Below are 22,247 nucleotides of genomic sequence, written 5' to 3' on the forward strand. Positions count from 1 at the left end.
ACAAAATGGCGCCGCCCGAAAGGCTCGTCCGTGCTTCAGTCTCAAGCTCTCGCGAGAGTGAGGAGGCCTCCATCCACCCACACACACCTCCTCCACTGAGGAGGCGTGGAAAGCGAGCAAGGGCGGGGCTGGCTCGCTTCCTAGCTGACCAATCACTGAGCTGGCAGATTCAAACGTCGAGGCGGGAGAGGGGGGTGGTTGGGTGTGCCGTGAGAGAAAAGCGGTACAGTATGTGTTGGAGACAGAGAGATTTAAGGGGCAATTCCCCCCCCCCCACGTTTGCGGGTAGTGGGCTGGACTTCAAAAAGGTCGTTTTTACTGGGCAGGAGTCTGCGCGCGTTTGTTTCCGCCCCCGCCCCCCCCGTTTAATTGTTCCTGCCCGTAGGGAGAGGGGCTGTAAGTACGTGTTAGGGATCGGTCGTGTGTAAAAAGGCAGAGAAGTTGCAGGTACTCTATAGACTCCCCAAGCGTGGAAACGGTAAGGCTCCTTTTTGTCTCCTGCGCCTTTCAGGTTTTTCTTTAAAACGTGGGGAGGGCAAGTTTTGGAAAGCCTTAATAGTGGTTGTTCCTCCTGCTCAATTCTTTTTAGGGTACATATTCTCCCAAGGTGGATGCAATGCAGCAATAAAATACACCATTAAGCATTCTAAGGTGTCAAGTGTGTGGTAATATAGATACAGAGTTTAGCAACGTTAAAATAACAGCAGCATGTAAAATGGTTCTTTTTATATGACAGTTGGAAAGCGTGTTCTTGGATAGTGGGGTTACTAGGGGAGAGTTATCTTCAGACTCCATTAGGGAGCTTCCAAAGCATCTGGCTGGCCCTAGTATGCTGGACTGAAGAGGCCTTGGCTTGTTCCACATTTATAAGGATTTATAAAATGCTTAACATGAAATATAAAAACAAAATTGCAAAGCATATTGAAAGTCATTCATGGTAGATTGGATTGGCCATGGGCTAAAGTAATAATTAGCTTGAGGAAGGTGTGAATAAAAAGCAGAGGTTTGAGTAGATGTCCAATGCACAGGGCAATAGGTGCCTGTCTAATCAAGGAGGGGACAGAATTTAATAATACTTGTACAACCATACTGAAAGCCTTGTCGGTAGCTGCATGCTGAGCCCTTCATCTTTTGAGTGTGGAGATATAGAGGTCAAGGTGATCTACAAAAAAGCCTGGACCTGAGTTGTCTAGGACCTTATAAAAAGTTCAGTCTTGCAATGCAGTGCCTCCTCAGAAGAAAATTGGTTTCAGTGGATCTTACTCTCAGGAAACTGAGAGGTTCTCAAGGACCACCTCTGCCCATATGAGAGGTCTGGAGGGTAGCAGCATGAGAACAGGTCTTTCCTTCTGTGGTTTCCTGCTAGTGAAATGCTCTCTCCAGGGGGACTCGCCTGGCACTTTCATTAAATACCTTCAGGCGCCAGGCAAAAAACGTTTCTCCATAACCTGGCTTTTGGCTATTGTCTTTTAATTGTATTTAAAATACATAACATGTATTTTATGTTCTTGTTTTGTATTTTTATGTTGTGAACTGCCCTCTGAAGGGTGGTATACAAATTTAATAACTAATAATAAAATATTTGAACCTGTTTAATTAAATAATAACCACAATTTATTGTTTACAGAAGGGCTAAAAGTACTGAGCAAAGTTAAAATGCACAGTCCCTGGCCTGAGATACAGATGTATAGCTTACATTGCTTAAAATATACATTTGATAACTATTCCATGCTTTATTCTGTAATAACATTTGGATATGGCATAATAAAAAAGGCATCAAAGTCTCAAACAAAGCACACTAGCAAGCTGTAGCTACGGCTGGTTGCTTTTGGAGTGTGGCATTCTTTGAATCATTAGGGTGATAGCTTCTCATAAAATTTCAGTGTTCATTGGTACTTTGTTTCAAAGGGAATGGAATTTCACTTCAACTTGAATACAACAATTATAGCTATCAGTGATAATAACACACACAAACACAAAACAGTGGCATTTCTTAAGAACTTAAGTCTCAAAAATGTCAGACCCTTGTGGGTGTTGTATCAGTGGTAAGGTAAAGGGTAAAGGGACCCCTGACCATTAGGTCCAGTCGTGACCGACTCTGGGGTTGCGCGCTCATCTCGCATTATTGGCCGAGGGAGCCGGCGTATAGCCTCCAGGTCATGTGGCCAGCATGACAAAGCCGCTTCTGGCAAACCAGAGCAGCACGTGGAAACACCGTTTACCTTCCCGCTGTAGCGGTTCCTATTTATCTACTTGTATCAGTGGTAGCTAATGACAAAACACAATATCCAGCAGTGTATGTGGCACAAATTTATTCTGCTGCAGGTGTTCCTTGGATTAAACTGATTGTGAGGAAAGTCTCTTGCAAAACAACCAAATTCCCCAATGCTGACCTGTTAAAAGTTTTTTTTTTTAAAAAAAAATTACTCTTCTATGGCTTGTGTTCTGCCTATTTGTTGAAAAGTTGCTCCGTATTCTTTCTGAAAATTATGCCAATAGCAACAACAAAAGCTGCTTATTTGTCTAGGGTTTTCCTTCACTATGGATGTCACTGGCATATTCTTCAACAAACTGCGGACCTTAGCGGTCACTGTGGAAAAAGAGGCTGAGCAGCTGAAGCAGATTTTTCAGAGTGATGACACAGGTAAGGAAGACCCATGAAACTAAAATTAAAAAATTACATGGTATTTTATTATTTATTGTATTTTACATAGTATTCTATGGAATTCAAATTGTAATTAAAAATCATATAACATCTAGCACAGTGCATTGCTATAATGAGGTGAAAAATGGTCCAGCAAGACCATTAATGATTTTTTTCAAATGGTCCATAGGAAAAATAGTTTGGGGAACCGCTGTCCTGCAGAATACCTTAAAGATACTGAATTGTGTTTTCTTTCTAAATCCATTTTCATTTAAAAAACATGACTTGAAGAATTTGAAGAAGATTCACCAATGAGGTACTTACACGAACTGTTCTCTGAAGCCAGAACACTAAAGGTACTTTTGATCTACTCTCCCCAATCCCTGCCCCACCTTTTAAAACTCTCAGTTCTAATTCACTGAAATTCTAAAGAAAAAGCATTGGTTCGACTCCTACCCAGGACGACTCAAACCAATGGCTTCAAGTTACAAGAAAGGAGATTTCCAGCTAAACATCAGGAAGACGTTTCTGACAGTAAGAGCTGTTTGACAGTGGAAGGGACTGATCACTCCTTCCTTGGAGGTTTTTAAGCAGAGGTTGGATAGCCATCTGTCATGGATGCTTTAGTTGAGATTCCTGCATTGCAGGGGGTTGGACTTGATGATCCTTGGAATGCCTTCCAACTCTACAATTCTCTGATTCTATGAACTCTGAAATAAAGTACTAAATGTAAGCATGAAGATAAGTCCTGTTTGGTAGTTAATGTTTTACATTTCTGCATTTATGAAGTAAGTCACATTAGTAGTGAGGGGTAATGTTTGTTTGTTTGTTTGTTTTCTTCCTGTGTGTCAGCTATGATCCTAGATATGCAGGAAAATTAAAATACTTCTGTTAAGCTTGCACCAAATTATCCATCAGTGATATACACTGTTGGCTCTAATCCTCCCAAAGCATGGAGAAATCTATCATTCATATTTTGTAGAAGATTTTTCCCTCCCTTCGTAAAAAAAAAAAAAAATCGTTGTTGCCTCTTTTCTGTTGGCAATAATAAAAACTGATGTCATAATCCTGCCATACTGCTTGCTGACCTATACAAACTGTTCAGCGTTGTCTAAAGATAAACATTTTTTTTAATTGAAGAGTGATGCTGATAATACTCTTTGTAAGAGTTCTTCAGAAAGAGATGCTACCTATGATTTCTTGAAAGCCACTAAAGTTTTGATGAAACGAACTTCAACAGATCTTGGGAAAATAAGAGACTTCTTCCAGAAATATGGCTACAAACCCATTGTTGGCAAGGATGCAGGTAATTCTGAATATATTCCACATTTCACTTATCGCTGTATGTGCATTTTTAAAATTAAAGAACATGTTGGGTGTTTTTACAGAATGCAATAGAAGCTTTCAGCTTGGAAATTGCTAATACTTTTGTTGCATGCTCTCACTCACTCCAGTCATCCTCCTTTTTTATTATTGAAGTGTAGAATGTGCTTAAAGGTAAAGGGACCCCTGACCGTTAGGTCCAGTCGCGGACGACTCTGGGGTTGCAGTGCTCATCTTGCGTTAGTGGCTGAGGGAGCCGGCGTACAGCTTCCGGGTCATGTGGCCAGCATGACAAAGCAGCTTCTGGCAAACCAGAGCAGCGCACGGAAACGCCGTTTACCTTCCCGCTGTAGCGGTACCTATTTATCTACTTGCACTAGCATGCTTTCAAACTGCTAGGTTGGCAGGAGCTGGGACCGAGCAAGGGGAGCTCACCCCGTTGCGGGGATTCGAACCACCGACCTTCTGATCAGCAAGCCCTAGGCTCAGTGGTTTAACCCACAGCGCCACCCGCGTCCCTTTAGAATGTGCTTAGAATCCTTTTAATTAAAAGCTCTAACTTTTGTAACTGCTATATGCCTATAAGTACTAAAGCTGTGGAAGCTATATGCTTCGATGTAATTCTTTAATATACTTCCCAGGTTTCTGCACAACTATCGCTTGCTGTGTTAAGATTTGCGTAATAAACCTTCCATCCAGTTGCAGATACTGCCCACATTGAATTGCTTTCAGTGGTGTTTGCATTCAAGTGTGCATTCATATTCTGGTATAGCTAGTCAGGTTTAGTTTTCTTTCTTTAAAAAAAGCTGCATTGGAACTGTAGAGTTCCTTGTTTCCTAACTATGCTTAGGATCTCTGGAGTATATTATGTACCTCCTCACTGCTATTTTTTCCTGTTATCCATGAAATTCCACCCCATGGATACATATGCTATAATGTTATTGTTTCAGTTAAATAAATTGTTTAAATTGTTATTTTATTTTTCTCCTTCAAGTAAAGTACAGCAGAAAAATTGTCCAGATATAAACAGTTACCTTATTAAACCTCACAATAATTTCATAATTATCTGTCTATGTATTTCTAATAGTATAACCAAATCAGAAATTTTTGATACAACTGTAAAAACTACTCTGAAAATTTATTATTCTAGAAATGAAACCTTCATCTGGTTGTAAATATTAAGATAATACCAGCAAGAATTAGTCTTTTTGTAAAAAAAGAAATGATTTAAATCAAGTCTTGCTGACTAGTGATTTAAATCGATTTGATTTAAAACAAATCCACCCTACAAGAGAATCTTCTAAATATTAAACCATAACCATGTATTACCAACAGAATTTCAGATATTTCACTATACTGTGGTAATACTCCTGATCTCATGCAATGAGGAGATCAGAATTGTGGAAATGGCTATAAGCAATTCAGTCTTTTTTAAAAATTGGTTATTTTTGAAACTAAGCAGATTATCTTTTTAATAAAGCAAAACAGGATGAAGCTGAAATTAACCCTGAGTGTACATCTGCTGAAGAAGAGCCCAAAATCCTTGATTGTCCTGAACAATCATCTGGACATCATGCTCTGGTGCAAAGTCCACAGCTTTCAGATTTTGGCCTTTTAAAATATGCTCTCCGAAGTACTTCAGGCATCATGCATAATCAACCCACATATGCGCAGAAGGAGGAACCGAGAGTGGATTATTCTGAGCGTTTATCACCCAAGGCAGAACAGTTTCGTATCTATGGGTATAAAATGGGTTTGAATGATGATACCACAAGTTTAGTGGCAGATCAAACTATCTTCCTACTCAATACCAAAAACAGTAGGTAAGTAACATCCTTTGAGAGCTCCAAAAATTCATGGGTTCTCATTTCTCAGTCTGATGGCACTTTCCATCCTTGAGGTGTTCAGCTAGCAAATTTGCAAACATTGCATGCACACAAATACTTAGTGGGAGGAGGGGTGAGACTTGCTGCTAACCTCTAATGGCACCATTATTTTAGAGCAGTGGTCCTCAACCTTTTCTGACACAGAACTGCACCCCCCTCCCCGTTTTAACCCAAGGATGTACTTGGAGACTCATTTCTTTTTCCTTTATTAAAAACCATGTTTATACAGTGTTGGTACTGCTATTGCAATCTATCTTGAATCAATCAGGCTGCGCCCAAGTAGTGGGTTCTGACCCCCCAGTTGGAAGACTACTTAACCATCTACTTTTAAAAAAAGATGTTTTACCGTAATTCTGCCTTTTGTACAAAACACTTTCAGCTAATGGTTTCCTGTTTGTTTTTTTGAAAAATGCACAAAATAACTCCACCGCCTCCTGGACGCCATCAGTAATAACCTAGCACTAGTGACAAGAAAAGCAAGCCCCCATCTCCCCATCCAACCTGGACATACACCTCTGTGATGGGACTGTGGAAGAGAGCTGAGCTATCAGAAAAGATGGCCGCAAGTGCGGGTGACGGATCTGTGTTGAAGTCATGAAAGAGGGCCTATGGAGAGTAGGGAAGGGCATCTCCTTGAGCCTCCTTAATAAACTGCAGCCTCCCAAATATTTGAGTGCATGTACTTTGTAAGGGACGCACGTGGCGCTGTGGGTTAAACCACAGAGCCTAGGGCTTGCTGATCAGAAGGTCGGCGGTTCGAATCCCTGCGACGGGGTGAGCTCCCGTTGCTCGGTCCCAGCTCCTGCCAACCTAGCAGTTCGAAAGCACGTCAAAGTGCAAGAAGATAAATAGGTACCGCTACAGCGGGAAGGTAAACAGTGTTTCCGTGTGCTGCTCTGGTTCGCCAGAAGCAGCTTTGTCATGCTGGCCACATGACCTGGAAGCTGTACGCCAGCTCCCTTGGCCAATAACGCAGGATGAGAGTCTTGCAGTAAGAGGCTTACACTCTATAATTCAACACAGGAGGAATGGGATGGGAATGGAGACAGGGTAAACAGGAAAAATGTGTCTTATTTTATTTTACTCGTGCTTTTAGTTATGCTTAAGTTTGTTCCCCTCTGCCAATTCACAATTACTGAAAATAGAATGAAGTTGTTGAGGGGAAAGGCACAGACGTGTCAATACAAACTTCCTTTTCACAAACTGTCTGTAGAGAAGTTCTCCATAGTTTTTGCCACAGCACTCAGTGCATAGGGTTTTGGGATCATAAACGCGGTATCCCTTCTTCTCTAGAATTAGGCACTCTCTTATATGATGTGACAATATTTTTGTCTTATCCTTAGGCAAGCGAATAATAAACCAAGTGAATCTGCAGTGGAATTGGAATCAAACAAGAACCTAGATACACCTAAGCAGAAGAACAAATTTTGTGGTAAGCCCTGTGTATTCAAATTAGGCTAGTGATTTCTTTTCCGTAAGGAACCATTCAAATACCCATGGCTTATAACTAAAGAGATTCCAGAGTATAGGGTCTGAAGGCATGTGAGGCTGCTACCTAGCTGGGTTGAATGGCAGATCTCCTGGGAACCTGTGTGCCATGGGGCCGGTGATCTAGAAGAAATGTAATGAAAGTGAAGAGTGATATCCCCTGTGGAGGCCTGGCTTCAGGGATATTCCAGGCTATCTTAATAAGTTTTCTTTAAAAAGAAGTGAAAAGGAGAGAATCTCCTTTGTGGAGATTCAAGAAAAGCTTGCAGACAGTACTGTAATAGTCTTTCTTGTGTGAGCCTTTGCATATTTCCTCAGAAGTCAGTCTCAATTTGTTTAATAGAGCTTATTCCCTAGAAATTGTGTTTAGAATTGCAGCCTAATAAGTAAATCTGTTCTTCCAGTGTTTTGACCAATCAGTAAATAGAAAATAACTGGGAAGCGCATTTATTTAGAAATTGAATAAAAAAGATTTTTAATTGATATTTCATACAGTTGAATAACTTACAACATCTTGGGCTATCCAAATATAGGTTGAAACTGTTCATAAAAACAGTCTAAGAGAAACAAAGAACAGGCAGAATGAAAGCTGAAATAAAATCTAGTAAGCAGCTCCAATTTAAAGCCAGGAACAAAACAAAACAATTGCCTATTCAACACACCCAAAGGTTGCTGGAATGAAAAAGGTCTTTGACTTCATTCAGGAAGGGGATAGGTTCTGGAGCCTAGAGGCAGCCAACCGCACAAGATACCACCATCAGTTGAACATCAGATGGTGGGACAAGCAGGAGGGTGGCCCTAGCTCAGTGGTTCCCAACAGGTGGTCCGCGGACCCCCAGGGGTCCGCGAGCTATGCCAGAGGGGTCCGCAAGATGCTATTAGAATAAAAAATATATTAAATATATTTCGTATGATAACAGATTTTTTGTTTTGGCCGCTTCCTGCATGAGCAGAGTCTAGCGCAAAACTAGAATTAGATAAGAGGCAGTAGTTCTGCTGTATGCCGTTAGGTGGCGCTTTACAAACACTACTGTTTTGCAAAGAGGCAGCGCGCGCATTCTACTAACGCTCACCTCCCCAAGATGCTTTGCGCGCGTCGGCTTCATTTGTGCGCTACTGCGCAGGTACCCTGTCTTCTCCATTCCTCTCCCTCCTCCCTGGCGCGCACTGCCTCTTTGCAAAACAGTAGTGTTTGTAAACAAAGCGTTGTTTTTCGCGGAAGCTACAGTTCGCATAGTTAAAAATGGACTGTTGGTTTCAAGTTTGGAACCTAATATTTCAGAAATAATGGACTCAAAGGACAGATTTAACTCATCTCATTAAGAACTGAAAATTAAAACTAACTGTATACTGATGGAGTACTCTGTTGTAACTGTAAAAAACGTATAAATATAAAATATAAAAAGACTCTTAATTTGGCTCTCACTTTTTAATTTTAGGATTAGGAATTAATGGGGGTCCTTGTCACAATAGCGGCTCGATGAGGGGTCCTCGAGAAAATTTTGTTGGGAACCCCTGCCCTAGCTGATATTGAAGAGGCGGCAGCCCTTTGGATAATCTGTTCTCAAGGTGGGCATAATGCTGCCCCAGCCTAAGGTCATATCCAGCATATTGAATTTGGCCTGGAAATGGGTCAGAAACCACTGAAGTGGGTATGAACTGAGAGAGCGATGACAATTTATCCCTATAAGGAGTTTCAGAATTTGGGAAAACTTGTTTCTGGCAATCTGATTTCATTATCTGAATGTAAATGTAGCTGTTCAGAGGCAAATATCAAATTCTGCTATGCAGAAAGGACAAAAGCTTGCATTCACCAGTGATGAAAGTTTCCATTGCGTTCAGATATAAATCTCTGGGTCCAGTGAGAACTCTTCATTCATGGAAGTGTGGCCTGTTCTGCATTTTCATCCTTTTACACCCGAATGAATTCGTAGACTCAATATCCGTGTGAAATTGCCAATCATATACTGTGTTTTCAGATGACGATTATATGGCTTCACCCGCTGCACCTGAGTTCTGCACACCTGGCTTGAAGATTCCAAGAAGAAAGGACGCCATATCCCCAGAGAGTAATAAATTGGATGCCTCTAATGAAGCATCTCTTCCAGATACACAGCCTCAGATAACAAAACCTAAAGTAAGCACCGAGTTTTTATTTTGTAAATGAAATGGGTCTCTTAATGGGACTTCTGCCCCATGCTGTACTCATAGAAAATACTTTTAACAATGAAGATCTTCAAAGGATGTCTTAACTGCATGATTTTTTTAAAATAAAAAAAATAGTCCTTGTATTTCATTATCTGAACATTGCAATTCTCTGGGTTTTTTCCTTACAGCAAACATGTGTCCCAAATAATACAGTTCTTGGATACGACACTGTACCACCTGTCCCTCATTCAGACAAGGATCTGGAGTGTCTTGAACATTCTTCAGCAGTACTGGATAGACTTGAAGAGCTGCCTCCTCCAGAAATATCAGATTACAGTAGCCTGTTCAATTCTCCTCCTCCTCCTCCTGAAATAACCGTGATTCCAAGGCAGATTTCTCAGGTTAACAAGTTAAACCTTCCTGCTGCTAATGCTGATTTCAACATTTTTGCCAGAAAATTGTTTTCCTTATGCATGGAAAGTACAAAACTTGGAATGTTTTACTTAATGTTTTTTGTTTTGTTTTGTTACAGATCTTGTCAAAATACAATCCAAAGGTAGAAGCATACAGATCACTGGAAAAGGGGACTCATGAAGGAATTGCTACACTGTTTGAAAAACAGCCTGTTCTTGGTACTGGGTGCAAAGAAAACAGGTGAGATTTGAGTATGAGGTATCCCCCCCCCCCCAAAAAACGGGCTTTTCCAGACACTCGGTGGAAGTAGCATTATACTATGTGCAGGCATATGAGGCATTCACTGCCCCTTGCAAAGGCCTGGAATTAGTAGGTAGTTTTGTGGCATGGTGTCCAAAGAACAGGACCCCCTACTCATCCCTGCCTCTTTCCCTGCCACAATTCCAACCCACCACATGGCATCAATGAAGGCTAGCTGTCTGGGAACATTCCTGCAACCAGTCACTAGTTCTTGGAAGCACTGTGTTGATCCGGAGCGACTGCCAGTATCTTGTTGAAGTTTTAAGATTCAGTATATATTAAAAATAGCTCTGGATCAGGCCAGCAGCCTGTCTAGCCCAGCATCCGGTTCCCACAGTGGTCAACCAGATGCCTATGGGGAAGCCCAAAAGCAGGATTTAAGCATAACAGCAGTCTTCTCACTTGAGATAACTTGCTGCTGGCATTCAGAGGCAAACTGCGGCTGACACTAAAAGTAGAACATAGCCACTGAGAGCCTTATCAGTGTCTAATAGAAAGGAGGATAGACTGTAAGGTGGGATTGGGCTAATTGAAAATCCCATTACTCAAGTCAGCTCTCGTTGCCTGGGCATGACCCACGTTTATTGGAGGAAAAGGTGAACAGGAGTTCAAAGACTGGTAAAGAAGGAATGCAATGTGTTTCCACTTTCAGACTTAGCAGTTCATTAGAAGAGTGAATCTTTGGACATGCCAGTATTTTAAAAAAAATAAAAACACCAAGATGGCTGTCCTTTAGTCAAGACCCCTATGAAATGAATACAAAAGGAAATGTTTCAATGGAAGTCACTTGAACGTGGTGCCAATATTATAATGTAACTGCTTTGTTTGTTTTTCTATTACATTTGCAGAAAGTAATCTGGATGAAGGCTATGACTTGGCTTTATAGAGGCTGCAATAAAGAAGATTGTCCAGCAAACTCCATGGGAAAATTTCAGAGTATTTATTTCTAACCGTTTGGCAACCAGTTTAACTAAAACTATATTCTCTTCTTTCATTTCCCCAGAGACCCCCAATAAGACATTATAAAAACGTGTATTCCCATGCTAATGGAAGTTAGGACTGCGTTAGGACTGCATTTATTAAATACTTGTTTAAATTCTGCTTGCGAGTTAATATGTAAAGATGGTAGAAGCTGGGGGGAAATAATGCATTAAGAGTGGCCAACTCTGCTGCCCTGCTCTTCAACTAATTTGATCTTTGAATCCACCCTCCCCCTGCCCGCAAATTTTCTGCATTTTTTTATGACTGCAGGAGTTGCCATTGTGGTTTTTAAAATTTGATTTTCTTTTAATTAAAAAAAGTTAGATGGAACATCCAAGATTGTAAGTGTTCATACTTAACTATGGTATGTTACTAATGTTTCAACATAGTATTAAGAAGGCATCCACTTATGATGCTGGAGCAGATTTGAGAGGCTGCAGAAATCCCACTGTACAATACCCAATATTTTTGTTATGGGCAAAACTCCCACGAACATTCCAAGTAAAACAATCCTGTTCTATCATGATCGAGAATGTTTTCAATTTTATAGCAAGCAATTCATGAGAGAATCGCATCTTCAGTCTACAGCATGTGATGTAATGTCTAGACAAAAGGGCAGGTGGGCAAGCAAGCAACAGTAAAACTTCCAGCTTTTGTTTTTGATAGTAACTGCTATCATTGTCATGAAACACATTTTACAAAGCTATGTCACTGCTTTTATTTTTACAAGTTTTAAAATATAAAATTATTTAACAAGGACTTAATTATAACAAGACAGTCATACAGCTGTGGAAACAATGGATAATCTCGCCTGGAGAAGATTTTTTGGAACGTCCAATTTTTAAGGATGTAACTTCCAGTTGAAGCAACAATTGCATTTTAAATTGGGAATACCTTAAGTGGTTCAAATACAGTCAAAACCAGAAGCAAAAATGGCAGCCCTCCTGGTCGCACTTACTCATCAGCGAATAAAATAGGGTGTAATATTACAGGTGTTAAGCTGCCATGATTTCATTGTATTATGACCAATTTCAGGATGGTTTTCAACAAACTGACACTTCTGTCCATCTGATAGTGTAAGTCCTACTACAGCTGTATTAGGGTGAATATTTTTGCACAATGAATATGCAATTATTGAGCAGAGGTTGTGCTCACCGCATTGGCAATCCCATCATCTACACCCAATTCTTGTGTTGTGGACTTCTGACAAAATAGGTACTTTAACCCTTTTGGCAAATGTTTTCAGAGTCAATTTTCTTCTCTGTGTACTTACACACTACATCTCTACTGACTAAAACAAGTACATGCCTCACCCAATTTCTTAAAAGGCAATCTTGCAGTGTGCTTATGAAATACCTCTCATTTAATTTTTCCACATTAAAGGTTGGTCTTACAATATATATGGTTTCAAATACCTCAAGACTGCTTGTGGTGTTTTAGCCAAACATTACACACTTTGAGAAACACTGCACAGTCTGGTTTTCAGCTATTCAAAAAAAAAGAAAACCTAGCCGAGAGCACCCTTCTAAAAATATACAGTAACATAATTTCAGTATTTCTACAGCTTAACAGGTTTTCTAGTATTTTCACTGCATTAAAAAAACCAAGCTGTTTGTAATCTGTATGACCATGTAGTGTGGTCATTAGAAGAAAGCAAAATATTAATAAGGTCTCATGCGACCTGATGGAGGTGGTGCTCGATTTGGGGGAGTAATTGCTATGTCCAGGTAATCCCCTATCTGGAACTTCTGAGACTGCAGAGTCATGGAATCATCTGTGCCCTTTCTGCCTGACATTGTACTGCCAATCTCTTTCACCCTGTAAAAAGAAATTAAGACCAAAATAAGAACATGAGCCATATACTGTATTTGTTCCACCTAGTCAAGTACTGCCTGCTGTGATCAGCAGCAGTGGGTTGGGTAGCTTTAATTTAGAGACCCTTAGAAAAGTGCAGACATACGTCATGCCTCGGTTTAAGTACGCTTCGGTTTGAGTACTTTCAGTTTAAGTACTCCGTGGACCTGTCTGGAATGGATTAATCCACTTTCCATTTACTTTCAATGGGAAAGTTCGCTTCAGGTTAAGTACAGACTTCTGGAACCAATTGTGTACTTAAACCGAGGTACCACTGTACAGGTGACTGTCAACTTACATGGGGATAAAACCAAAAACACATATAGTCAACACACTGTGCAATGGGGGGTTGAATTTCCAAGGGTTTTCTTTTCCTGGATGTCCACCCTGTTTTTACACACCCTTTTTACAAATTCTCCCACACATAAAGCTGAATGTGCACAAGTTAAATGTGTTTAAGTTGTGAGTTACCTGTACTTACTTACATGCCCTTTTGCAACTGCCTAGGAACGCATTCCTCATACTGCGGAAAGGGAGGGACCCAACTACATAATAAAACTTCCCATTTACAGCCTAGGCAGCCTTGGTGTTCAGATTACAGCATATATGGGCACTTACTAGTACATGTTTAAGATTTTAGAAGCTAATGCACAATTTCCAGTGTATTATAATTCCTATGAAGAATTTCATTAGAACTTTTCAGATTTTGCTACATTTTGCATCTACTAACTCCACTGACTATTACCTGTAACCAGGCCTTTTAAGATCTGTGAAGACTATTGCAAAGTTAAAATGTGTGCCCTTTTTCCTTGCTTCCGGGTAGACTTCTTTCACTAAACTTGTCAGCTCTTTTAGAGTTGCATCCATCCTGGAAGAAAAGCAGCATTATAAGTCAGTATAGTATCCCTGGATTTTAACATCGTGATATTAAGTCAAAACTCTTTAAGAGGTCAGTGAACTGAAGAAGAGTCCTGCATCAAGAACTAAATCTCATTTTAGAGATTTCACAAAAGACCATTCTGAGTTTATTTCATACAGGACAAAGAACTGTTTTAGACTGGCTACGCCATAACCTAAAATCCAGAATGAGTGTCTTGTTCAACTGCTCTTTGTCAATTTGCAGAACACTCATGTAGAAATCATCTGTAATTTTGCATCTCAGTCACATTCCAATTTGGACCAGGGCATTTGCTGGCTGAGAAGTGCCGTATGAGACACTCCTCCTGACCCAGCAAGCACTCTGGGCTAAAGAATAGGCTGCACTGCATTCACAAAGGTGCTGTAGGTACAAGCCGCCTCTTCTCATTCAACAGATGGCCCATATGAAATGGGAGGACAACCAAGAGACCTCAGTCATTGTTCCACAGGGGGGAAAACAGTACTAGGAAGTTTTTCTCCCAAGTAGCTGGTATTTGTCAGTGACGAGAAAACAAAGAGTAGGAGCTGGATGCATTCCACAAGTGCTCTACTCCAGACTGTCTAAAAGAAGAGGTGGCAGAGATTCTGGGCCTTCAATATCTGAGGCAAAAATATCAAAGCTTCACCAGTTGATGTTGGGCCTTTCATCTAGCAATGAAAAACACGGCCTCTGTCCAGTGGAGGGGTGTGTGGCAACCCAACTTCAGTTACCACAAGTGGAGAAGTGCAGTTCAGACTGCTGCCACTCACCAGGTATAGATCTGCAGTTCACTGGAAGGTACGTTTCCACGGGCAAACTCATCCATTCGGTGATGGCGCCCATTGTTGGTGGTGAAGACCCTCAGAAGGAGGGGGCAGGTCTGTAAGTCAAAGAAGAGACCATTCACTTGCTGCAAAGCAAGCGATGAATGACAACAAACCCAACTAACCTACATCACATACAAGAGTTGTTTCGTTTTTAACCTACATTTTTAAACAACACATACAAGAGTTGTTTTGTTTTCAACCTACATTTTTATACAACACTTTTAAATTCTTCCTTATGACCAATGTAATGGAGAAAAGGCTATCCTTTAATCCTTTAATCAATACTTGCAGCTAAAATTATCAAAGGGGAAAATATTTCAAGACCTAAGATTAAATTTGAGATTGTGAAGTACTCTTAAAAAAGAATTCCTAAAATTTAATTGCATTTTTTCTTTTAATTTTGATAACAAAAAGCCAACACCTTATATACATCAAAATGGAGCAGGGTTTAACCTATGATAAACCATTTTGAGGGATTGTTTTTTTACAATGAAGAAGTGTATAAATTTTATGAAATAAATAATAACAAAAGTTGGCCCTTTCTGTAACGTTTGTTATTTATTTTATAAACTTTATACACCATTTGACTTTAAGAAACCTCAATGCATTTAAGTAGAACCTTTTTTAAATCTTGAGGTACTTGGAATTTTCTTCATATGTAACAGGCTTGTGCTAGGGCTAGAAAACACTGTAGGATGTAGTTACAAAGTTTAAACGGAAGTTTGCTACTGGAAGCCTTTTTTGGAATAATAATAATAATACCGCTTGTGTAGACACACCCCTCCCCACTTTTTCCAACACCTCTTAAGACAACTTATCTAAACGAGCGTTTCTTCAGCCATAAAATATGACACACACACACACACACGTGTAAACAGTATGGTTGCATTAGAGAGAAAGGCATATCTTGAGTTCACCAGTGCTAAACACGCGATGACTTGAACGTGTGAGTAGGCCATCACGGGTAGTCTCCCACACGCCTTCACACAGGCGAGAACTAGCCATTCACCTGCAACTACTCGACCAGGCGATTCTCAAACAAGTTAACCAGCCCTCCCTGTGCAGCATACACGCTGCTGCAAACGCGGGCGTGTAACGTGTGAAAACGCCCTCCCGCCTCTTCCCCCAGCTCCTCCCCACACCTTCTCACGATCGATGGGCTTCTCGGGCTCCTTCTTAATCTCCTCCTGAGTAACGCGAGACTCCACCGCCATCTTGCTGTCCGGTCGGACCGACCTCCGTGGAAGCGGCTCAGCGAAGCGAAAGGGGAGAAGCGGCAGCCTCTGCGTCAAGGCTCCGGTTCCAACCCACAAGCCGCACCTTCCTCCCCGCCGCAAGTTCTCCCCCACCCCAAGAGTTCTCTACCCGCCCCTTCAGGCTCCGCTGAAGCAAGATGGCGGCGCCCACGGGCGTCAGACTTGCTTTTGGAATCGCGGCGGCGGCGGCGCAAGTTCTCGCGAGGTCTAAGAAGCAGAACGATGGGCTTCAGTGGCGAAGCTTCTTCGAAGTGGCCAATAAGGATTCGCTCCGCGATGGAGGCGCGGAGATCCTGGGCGGAGATTGGGGCGCGCGGCTGGGGCGGGGCGAGAGTTGCGGTTGGAGGAACTGAAAAGAGAGGCTGGGGGCTGTTTGTGAGGCGTTGTGCCGCGGGAAACGCGGGCTTGGCGAGGACGCGTGTCACTAGGTGCAGGTTCACACGTTCCACCCCCTTTGGCATTCGGACGCGTATTATACACCTAAAACATTTAGTAATTGAAAGCTTTCATTTTATATGCACCGCAAAGAGTACACACGACCAAAGTCCCAGGGCAAGTTACAACAGTTAAAACGTGGTATTAAAAAACAGTTTAAAACCACTTAAAATTACCGAAGTAAAGTGGGTCCTAAAAACACGCATCTGGAGTGTCAAAAGAAGTAGCCTACATGATTTATAAGGCTCAGCGGTTTACAGTATAGAGCATTGCTCTTAGGATAGTGCCAGCCTATGAGCATAGTCCATGTGCTAGTGCTATGGTCCATGGGGTCACGAAGAGTCGGACACGACTAAACGACTAAACAACAACAACATGAGCATATAAAGTTGCAAGCGTCAAAATACTAGCTTTGATCGTACTTCAATGCCCTCACAATATCTCCCTAACCCCTTCCATTTACAAGTATTTTTACTACAGGTAAAACTGTTCCAATAAAAAAATTCATATACATGTAGGAAGAAAGCAACTCCCAAGCAAAGCAAAACGATTCAGCAAGCAAAACGATCTCTGGGACTTGTTTTCTTTTTGCATAATAGAATCTCAATGAAATATTTACTAAAAGAAAAAATACAGGAGAATATGCGGGCTCGATAAATCTGCCTTGAGTTCCCAGCATGAGGAAAACACACTCTATATTGTACAGCATGGGTGGGATGACTTTAGTTTTGTGTGACATACTTTTCAACAATCAAACTTATAAAATACTTAATCTGGGTAGGCACGCACCTTTTGTTAATGGATAGTGGGCCTGTGCCTTTAAATGGCTAACTTGGCAGTCAGATATTCAGCTGTACATCTTTTATGAGCAATTCAATTTGATATGGTTAGCTAAGTTTCACAGGAGCTACAAGGTAACCTTGTATGTAAATCATTTTACAGAGAATTTTCTTTTACGTGATACTAGCAATTGTTGGCTCCTTCAGAGTGAAGGAGGAGAGCGCAAAATATGGTCTGAAACTCAACATCAAAAAAACTAAGATCATGGCCATGAGACCTTATTAATATTTTGCTTTCTTCTAATGACTGCTCTACATGGTCATACAGATTACAAACAGATCATGGCCACTGGTCCCATCACCTCCTGGCAAATAGAAGGGGAAGAAATGGAGGCAGTGAGAGATTTTGCTTTCTTGGGTTCCATGATCACTGCAGATGGTGACAGCAGTCATGAAATTAAAATACACCTGCTTCTTGGGAGAAAAACAATGACAAACCGAGACCATCTTAAAAAGCAAAGACATCACCTTGCCAACAAAGGTCCGTATAGTTAAAGCTATGGTTTTGCCAGTAGTGATGTATGGAAGTGAGAGCTGGACCATAAAGAAGGCTGATCGCCGAAGAATTGATGCTTTTGAATTATGGTGCTGGAGGAGACTCTTGAGAGTCCTATGGACTGCAAGAAGATCAAACTTATCCATTCTTAAGGAAATCAGCCCTGAGTGCTCACTGGAAGGACAGAACCTGAAGCTAAGGCTCCAATACTTTGGCCACCTCATGAGAAGAGAAGACTCTGCCTGGAAAAGACCCTGATGTTGGAAAGATTGAGGGCACAAGGAGAAGGGGATGACAAGAGGAGTCAGATACGACTAAACGACTAAACAACAACAACAATAACAGGAATTGTTGGTGATCTGGAGTTCTTTGTGGATAAACTAGAGGGCACTCAAGTATATTTCCATGCTTAGCTGCATAAGGAAGTTGCAGTCTCAGAAGGCACTGCATTAAACAACCTATTTTATTGCTGTTTCTTTCCTAATTGAAAAGTGTGTGTTTGCGTGTGAACATGTTTACACCTGAAAAGTGTTCTTCATATTCTTGAAAGGTAGTAGAAGTCTCCATATTGCTTTGGCAAAAGCTGTTGGGACTTCTATGTCTCTGCCTGCTGTTTCTCCCAATCCTTTCCTCTGAAGCTCTGTGGCACCTTAAAAGACTAAATAGGTTTGTTATGTAGGGCAGTTCTCTTTCCTCTGGCAGGTAACCCTCCCAGAGAAATTTAATCAAGAGACACCAGTTTGTTCTTTCACAACGTTCTTGTAATATACCATATACTGTACATTATATGCTCATTAATGCCGAGGCCTTTAGTGACAATATTTCTTTCCTCTAATAATAGCTCACCGGAAGTATTTTAGGAATCTGTTTGTCATGCAATTAAGGATGTGCTTTGTTCAAAATAAAAAAAGAGGGGGTTGATTGTTTATAGTAGTAAATGTGTGTTTTAAAAGAGGGGAGGGGAGTAGGGACACAGGAAATTGATTCCTCATACGGCATGAATCACTTACATTCTTGGCAGCCAAGCTCAAGTTTTCAAGAATGCTCAGTTTGATCAACTTCTTTCGAAATATTGTAAGCTGAGAGCACAAAAGCGGTTGGGCAGAACAGATCAGGAGAAAAAAATATACATGCATGGGTCTGTGTAGAAGGCTTAACTAATGACAAGGAAGCAGTTAATGTAGTAAATTAATGTTCTTTCTCAAAATATGTTGCAAATTTACTATTGAACTAGTGGTCAGGTGAGATAAGAGGGGGGGAAAGCTTTTTTTTGCATTGCAGAAATGGGAGAAGTAGTGAGAGCAAAAAGTGAGTTCACATTTTGAATGTTGATTCTGCTTAAATGCATTATTTTGCCCATTACTAAGAGGCAAAAGAGGGAACATGTGTGGCACTGTGGGTTAAACCACAGTGTGGGTTAAACCACAGAGCCTAGGGCTTGTCGATCAGGTCAGCAGCTTGTCAATCAGGTCAGCGGTAATCCCCACGATGGGGTGAGCTCCCCTTGCTCAGTCCCTGCTTCTGCCAACGTAGCAGTTCGAAAGCACATCAAAGTGCAAGTAGATAAATAGGTACTGCTCCAACGGGAAGATAAACCATTTTTCTGTGCACTGCTCTTGTTCGCCAGAAGCAGCTTAGTCATGCTGGCCACATGACCCGAAAGCTGTACGCCGGCTCCCTCGACCAATAACGCGAGATGAGCGTCGCAACCCCAGAGTCGTCCGCGACTGGACCTAATGGTCAGGGGTCCCTTTACCCTTTACCTTAAGAGGCAAAACAGGAGTCAGTTCCAGCTGAGCCAATTCCAGACGAGAGTACACACACACACACACACACACATATTTTTTGTTGTTGTTTAGTCGTGTCCGACTCTTCGTGACCCCATGGACCAGAGCAGGCCAGGCACTCCTGTCTTCCGCTGCCTCCCACAGTTTGGTCATATATATATATATATATATATATATATATATATATATATATATGCGCACGCATCATTTTTAAGTATACACTTAGTGTGTTTTATGTATATATCTAAAAGGGTAAATTATGAAGCGGTTCTAAATTGTTTAGGCTACCTAGTCAAGACCAGCACAGGGACTGTAGCAGCCCCTGTCTTGGTGAACAGTCAGTAATGCAACAAGAAACTGGGTAAATGAGCAAGAAATAAAGCACAACGGAGCTAAAATACCTACTTCCCATAAACACTGGTGGGATCTGAAAACTGCACATGACTAACTCAGAAAGAGCTCATTGGGTTGCATTGTACAGCTCATTGAAAATACCAGCTCAGTGTGTGGTGACGGGGTGTGGGGAGGGGGAGCAAATTCCATACCACAGATGATTTTTAAAGGTTTTGAAAACAAAACCGCTAGTAATGCTCTGGTGGTGGGAACATCCCATGCCTGGAGTTCTGCTAATGAGACATTCCTGTTGAAAGAAAAAGCTATTGCACGGTGGTAGGAGATCTGCCTTGTGGGCAGGAGGTCCTAAATTCAATCTACAGGTAAAGCTGGAAGAGGCTGAAACTCTGGAGAGCTGCTGCCAGTCACTGCAAGCAGTGCTGAGCTTGAGGGACAAATAGGCTGATTCAGTAATAAGGCAGCTTACTATGTTACCACAACAACAAGGAAATCAGCCCTGAGTGCTCACTGGAAGGACAGATTGTGAAGCTGAGGCTCCAATACTTTGGCCACCTCATGAGAAGAGAAAACTCCCTGGAAAAGACCCTGATGTTGGGAAAGATGGAGGGCACTAGGAGAAGGGGACGACAGAGGACGAGATGGTTGGACAGTGTTCTCGAAGCTACGAGCACGAGTTTGACCAAACTGCAGGAGGCAGTGGAAGACAGGAGTGCCTGGCGTGCTCTGGTCCATGGGGTCACGAAGAGTCGGACACGACTAAACGACTAAACAACAACAACTATGTTACTGTGTTTCTTGTTCCAGAACGGAGGGATTGCATGTTCTGGTTTCCCCCCAGCTCCTTTGCTCCTTGAAAATCTGCTCTGGAAGGTTTGGGGACCCTCCAGAGAAGCATGAGAGCCCCGGGGGGCGGGGGGAGATTGGCCACAAAAAATCAGTTTCCTCTGCTGGATCCAAATTCCATCCTTGAATGGCAGCACACAGAGGACTAGTTGGGATCCGAGGCATATTTTTATAGATTTGGTGTCACTCCATGTACTGTTCCATTTCCCACGTTTTTTTTAAAAAAGGATATAATAAAAAGCTCTGCATCTGCATCTCCTTTACATCTGCAGGTGTGGCAGTGGATGTGCTGGACCGTTTTCTTTCCCTGGTAATGGACTGGATGAGGGCCAACAAACTGAAGCTCAGACAGGATAAGACTGGAGCACTCTTTGTGGGTGGTCATGAACTAGAATGGATGGGAGGTGACCTGCTCTTGATGAGGTTACACTCCCGCAGCAAGGAGCAGGTATGTTAGCTTGGGGGTACTTCTGGATTCATTGCTGTCCTTTGATGCTCAAGTGGCCTCGGTGGCTGGAGTGCCTTGCATATAAGTGGCCCAGGGATAGCCTAACTTCTGTTGTCTATACTCTGGTCATCTCGAAGTTAGATCACTGAAATGTGTTCTATCTGGGGCTGCCTTGCGGAATTCAGCAGCATTGGATGTATTTAAATGAGGAATTATAAAAATTCTAGAATAGAATAACACAGTAATTCTTTTCCGTGTAACTAGGTTGGGAAGAGGTAGAGGATAAGAGCTTTGCCAGAGCTCTTTGTCCACCATGGAGACCCCCCACTATGCTTGTGTGAAATCCTTTGGGCATACCGGTAGATCTACTGCTGGCATTAGCTAGTGTTAAGCCCTGAAACTGGCCATTCCAGGGGTGGGACAGAATCAGTCCTAGATCTGTTTGATCCATGGAGGCTGGTTCATTAGGACAAATGGGGCACTGCCCCACCAGTGCCAAGCTTTTTATCTCTTGCTGTCTTGCTGCCATCAGAGTGAAGTCCTATGGCCATTCTGAGCTAACTGAGTGACCTGCTTTCTTTTAGACAGCCAAAATGGACTCGTAATCATCCAGAAGGGCTGCTGTTATGTGAGGTTAAAGCATTTACTGTTGTTTTAATGCTTGTCTTTCTGCCAGCAAATGCCTTAAGTCACTGATAGCAATGCTTTCTTATGTATGTTTACCCATCAACAAGACCCACTGTATTCAGTGAGGCATATGCCCAGGTAAATGTGCCGAGCATTGCAGCCTGAATGAAGCAACTCTCATCTTAAGCTTCCATATAAATCACTCCGAGCACAATTTATTGATACACACAAAAACATTTTAATATTTTTAACTGTTAATTTTAATTGTTCTCAATGTTTTTACTGATAATTTTAATATTTATTGTAAACCACTTTGGGGCTTTATTACAATCAACAGTATGTAAATTTTGATAATTAATTAAAAGGAGAACCAAGGTAGTAGTTCTGGCTCTTGTCAAG

General features: G+C 41.6%; 2 protein-coding genes across 3 annotated transcripts; one reads left to right on the forward strand and one right to left on the reverse strand.

Annotated features, from left to right (window-relative positions):
• Positions 1–53: 53 nt before the first annotated feature.
• Positions 54–11,518, forward strand: SKA3 (spindle and kinetochore associated complex subunit 3). Of its 2 annotated transcripts, XM_060273829.2 has the most exons (10): positions 54–478; positions 2,528–2,644; positions 2,936–3,000; positions 3,785–3,950; positions 5,448–5,790; positions 7,197–7,285; positions 9,321–9,478; positions 9,678–9,890; positions 10,022–10,143; positions 11,052–11,518. In XM_060273829.2, exons 2-10 carry the CDS (start codon positions 2,542–2,544, stop codon positions 11,056–11,058), a joined length of 1,266 nt encoding a protein of 421 aa, XP_060129812.1. In that variant the 5' UTR covers positions 54–478; positions 2,528–2,541; the 3' UTR covers positions 11,059–11,518. The 2 variants fall into 2 exon arrangements, with proteins under 2 accessions (XP_060129812.1, XP_088524411.1); XM_088668285.1 differs by lacking the exon at positions 2,936–3,000 and having other exon boundaries at positions 223–478.
• A 359-nt stretch (positions 11,519–11,877) lies between these two features.
• SAP18 (Sin3A associated protein 18) lies at positions 11,878–16,221 on the reverse strand. The gene is made up of 4 exons (XM_035116054.3): positions 15,906–16,221; positions 14,707–14,816; positions 13,784–13,906; positions 11,878–13,002 (listed from the first exon to the last, which is right to left on the reverse strand). Exons 1-4 carry the CDS (start codon positions 15,975–15,977, stop codon positions 12,846–12,848), a joined length of 462 nt encoding a protein of 153 aa, XP_034971945.1. The 5' UTR covers positions 15,978–16,221; the 3' UTR covers positions 11,878–12,845.
• Positions 16,222–22,247: the final 6,026 nt, after the last annotated feature.

The sequence above is a fragment of the Zootoca vivipara genome, chromosome 4, assembly GCF_965207765.1.
Source record: "Zootoca vivipara chromosome 4, rZooViv2.hap1.1, whole genome shotgun sequence".
Lineage (NCBI taxonomy): Eukaryota > Metazoa > Chordata > Lepidosauria > Squamata > Lacertidae > Zootoca > Zootoca vivipara.